The following is a 3,597-nucleotide window of genomic DNA, read 5'->3' as shown; positions in this document are numbered from 1 at the left end:
CAAAGACTCTCAACAAAGAAACAGTCTGCTACAAAGACTCTCAACAGGGAGACAGTCTGCTACAAAGACTTTCAACAGGGAGACAGTCTGCTACAAAGATTCTCAACAAAGAAACAGTCTGCTACAAAGACTCTCAACAACGAGGAGACAGTCTGCTACAAAGATTCTCAACAAAGAAACAGTCTGCTACAAAGACGCTCAACAAGGAGACAGTCTGCTGCAAAGACTCTCAACAGGGGGACAGTCTGCTGCAAAGACTCTCAACAGGGGGACAGTCTGCTGCAAAGACTCTCAACAAAGAAACAGTCTGCTACAAAGACTCAACGAGGAGACAGTCTGCTACAAAGACTCTCAACAACGAGGAGACAGTCTGCTGCAAAGACTCTCAACAGGGAGTCAGTCTGCTGCAAAGACTCTCAACAGGGAGACAGTCTGCTACAATGACTCTCAACAAAGAACCGTCTGCTCCAAAGACTCTCAACAAAGAAACAGTCTGCTACAAAGACTCTCAATAGGGAGACAGTCTGCTACAATGACTCTCAACAAAGAAACAGTCTGCTACAAAGACTCAACGAGGAGACAGTCTGCTACAAAGACTCTCAACAGGGAGACAGTCTGCTGCAAAGTCTCTCAACAAAGAAACAGTCTGCTACAAAGACTCAACGTGGAGACAGTCTGCTGCAAAGACTCTCAACAAAGAAACAGTCTGCTACAAAGACTCAACGTGGAGACAGTCTGCTACAAAGACTCTCAACAGGGAGACAGTCTGCTACAAAGACTCTCAACAACGAGGAGACAGTCCGCTGCAAAGACTCTCAACAGGGAGACAGTCTGCTACAAAGACTCTCAACAAAGAAACAGCCTGCTACAAAGACTCAACAAGGAGACAGTCTGCTACAAAGACTCAACAAGGAGACAGTCTGCTGCAAAGATTCTCAACAACGAGGAGACAGTCTGCTGCAAAGACTCTCAACAACGAGGAGACAGTCTGCTGCAAAGACTCTCAACAAAGAAACAGTCTGCTACAAAGACTCAACGAGGAGACAGTCTGCTACAAAGACTCTCAACAACGAGGAGACAGTCTGCTGCAAAGACTCTCAACAAAGAAACAGTCTGCTACAAAGACTCAACGAGGAGACAGTCTGCTACAAAGACTCTCAACAAAGAAACAGTCTGCTACAAAGACTCAACGAGGAGACAGTCTGCTACAAAGACTCAACGAGGAGACAGTCTGCTACAAAGACTCTCAACAAAGAAACAGTCTGCTACAAAGACTCAACGAGGAGACAGTCTGCTACAAAGACTCTCAACAAAGAAACAGTCTGCTACAAAGACTCAACAAGGAGACAGTCTGCTACAAAGACTCAACAAGGAGACAGTCTGCTGCAAAGATTCTCAACAACGAGGAGACAGTCTGCTGCAAAGACTCTCAACAACGAGGAGACAGTCTGCTGCAAAGACTCTCAACAAAGAAACAGTCTGCTGCAAAGACTCTCAACGAGGAGACAGTCTGCTACAAAGACTGTCAGCAGGAGTATAAGACAGCTCTATCTCTCCTTTCCCCTCTCTTCTTTTTTTCATTCCTCCCTCTGTCTGCGCCGTGCAGGAAGTCTTCAGTACCAGCGGGTCCTGGTCTTGTGGATCTGGTCTTTCTCTTGATTGGAGTCTGCGTCTCCTCATGGCCTCCATGTCTGCCGAGGCGGCGGAGGAGAAGGTCCTCCCTCTTCCTCTGCTCGGCAGAAACAAAGTCAATGAGCGGCGCCGCTCCTTCCTCCTTCCGCCGCCGCCTGCTCGGGCCGGCTCGCTGATGTTGATTGACGGATGGCGAGCACATCGCCGATCCGGGCCAAACATGTAATTAGACGAGTCCCGCTGAGCGCCTTTCTTCCTGGCCGCCTCGGCCCACTCGGCCCTCGCCATCACGGACACACAAGATAATGTTTTGTTGTTTTCTTATTTTGGTGCCTTCAGGGACGAGCAATTAGGGAGGTCCTTTCAGTTTGTCTGGGAAACACTTAATTTGACCTATTTTGTTAGTCACTTCGTTTATTTTCCAAACACAGTAATCATCCGCCAGCGGCCCGGGCGCCGTGTCCGGCCTCGCCTGGCGCCGGCACGTTCCATTGATTAGAGGTTGTCTTCACTCGCTGACATTTACAGAAACACTGAGCACCACAAACACAACACGAGCAGCTGCCTCTTCACTCCACACTCATTCCAGTTTAGAATTAAATAACTTTACCAGCAAACGTCTGAAACGTTGAAGGAACTCTTCAATTAAAGCTCCCTTGGACGAAAAGAGCGAAATCTCCTCATGCTGACCAGCAGCTCCTCTGATTTCACAAAAACTCAACGTTTTCATTGTCGGACCGGGAAGATAACGAAGGGTTTCCTTCTTTTAGCCAATAGATCAATACAGGGCTGTCAGGAGTTCCGGGGCTACAGGGAGGTCAGGTTATAGGGTCATGGTCAAAGGGTCATTCGGGTCATTAGGGTCGTTAGGGTCATTCGGGTCATTAGGGTTAGGCTTTCTGAGGGACCCCCGTTCTTGATGAGCTCTCGCCCCGGCCTCAGCTCGTCCAGCCTCTCTGCAGCCAGCACAGTGCCCAGGCTGTGGGTTCTGACTGATAACTAGACGTGGGACGACCTCAGCCAGAGTGCTGCGATGGACGCAGATCATCTCCTGCAGAGCAGTGAGCAGCTTCGCTCGGCTTCATCTTCATGACTGAAGCCTGCTGATGATGATCCATAGATTCAATCTCTTCCTTCTTCATTTTTTTACATTTTCCAAAAATTATAATTTTTGCTTTCACTTGTTTTTATTAATCCATAATTTCTTTTCTTTAAGTAATTTAAGTTAGGTCCACAAGTTGCTGTAATTCCTCATCAGTTCCTTAAATAACTGTGTCATCAGCAAATAATACAAATTCCATCAGTTCACTTCAATATTGATTTGTCATTGATGTAAATTATAAATGTTTTCAGTCCCAGCACCTAACCCTGGGGGACGCCACACACCGTATCCTAACATTCTGAATACCAGGCTCATCTGCTCTGTGAAGACGGGAGACTGTTGCTGCTATCACTACACTGAAACCGGAAGCAGGAGTGTGTGAGACGACTTCTACTGATATGAGTTCAGGACTTCTTTATTTCAGACCGCAGTGGAAATAATCCGGCTGTGTTCACACGGCGCCGGCTGCGTTCTGCTCTCCGTCACAGACGCTGGGTTCTGCAGAGACCAGCTGCTCCTCGGGATTTTCGGGGAACAGTGGAGGACGGAGCCCCTGCCTGGAAACTGAGGAGGAGGCAGGAAAACATACAGAGAAGAAAGGTGAACGGAGAAATCTGCAGGACCGAATGCACGGCCTGCTGGCTGCTGCACCAGCTCACACACACACACACACACACACACGTACACACACACACACACACACACACACACACACACACACACACACACACACACACACACACACACACACACACACACACACACACACACACACACTCATCTCTCATTAACCCTCTGGTGTCCCTGCCCGCCTTTTTAAAAATGATGGATGGGAAAGTATTTGTCCTTGTGTGTAATTAGGT

The 3,597-nt window shown here is 48.0% G+C and overlaps 1 protein-coding gene across 1 annotated transcript in view; it reads right to left on the bottom strand.

Moving 5' to 3' along the window:
- Window positions 1-3,185: 3,185 nt before the first annotated feature.
- eno4 (enolase 4) overlaps window positions 3,186-3,597 on the bottom strand; it is a 10,084-nt gene continuing 9,672 nt past the window's right edge. The window contains exon 13 of the mRNA XM_030107416.1: window positions 3,186-3,298. Within this exon, the coding sequence (XP_029963276.1) occupies window positions 3,186-3,298 (113 nt within the window). The remainder of the gene's footprint in view (window positions 3,299-3,597) is intronic.

Source organism: Salarias fasciatus, chromosome 13 (assembly GCF_902148845.1).
Source record: "Salarias fasciatus chromosome 13, fSalaFa1.1, whole genome shotgun sequence".
Lineage (NCBI taxonomy): Eukaryota > Metazoa > Chordata > Actinopteri > Blenniiformes > Blenniidae > Salarias > Salarias fasciatus.
Note: the sequence above shows the minus strand (reverse complement) of the source record. Positions and strands in the feature narration are given on the sequence as shown.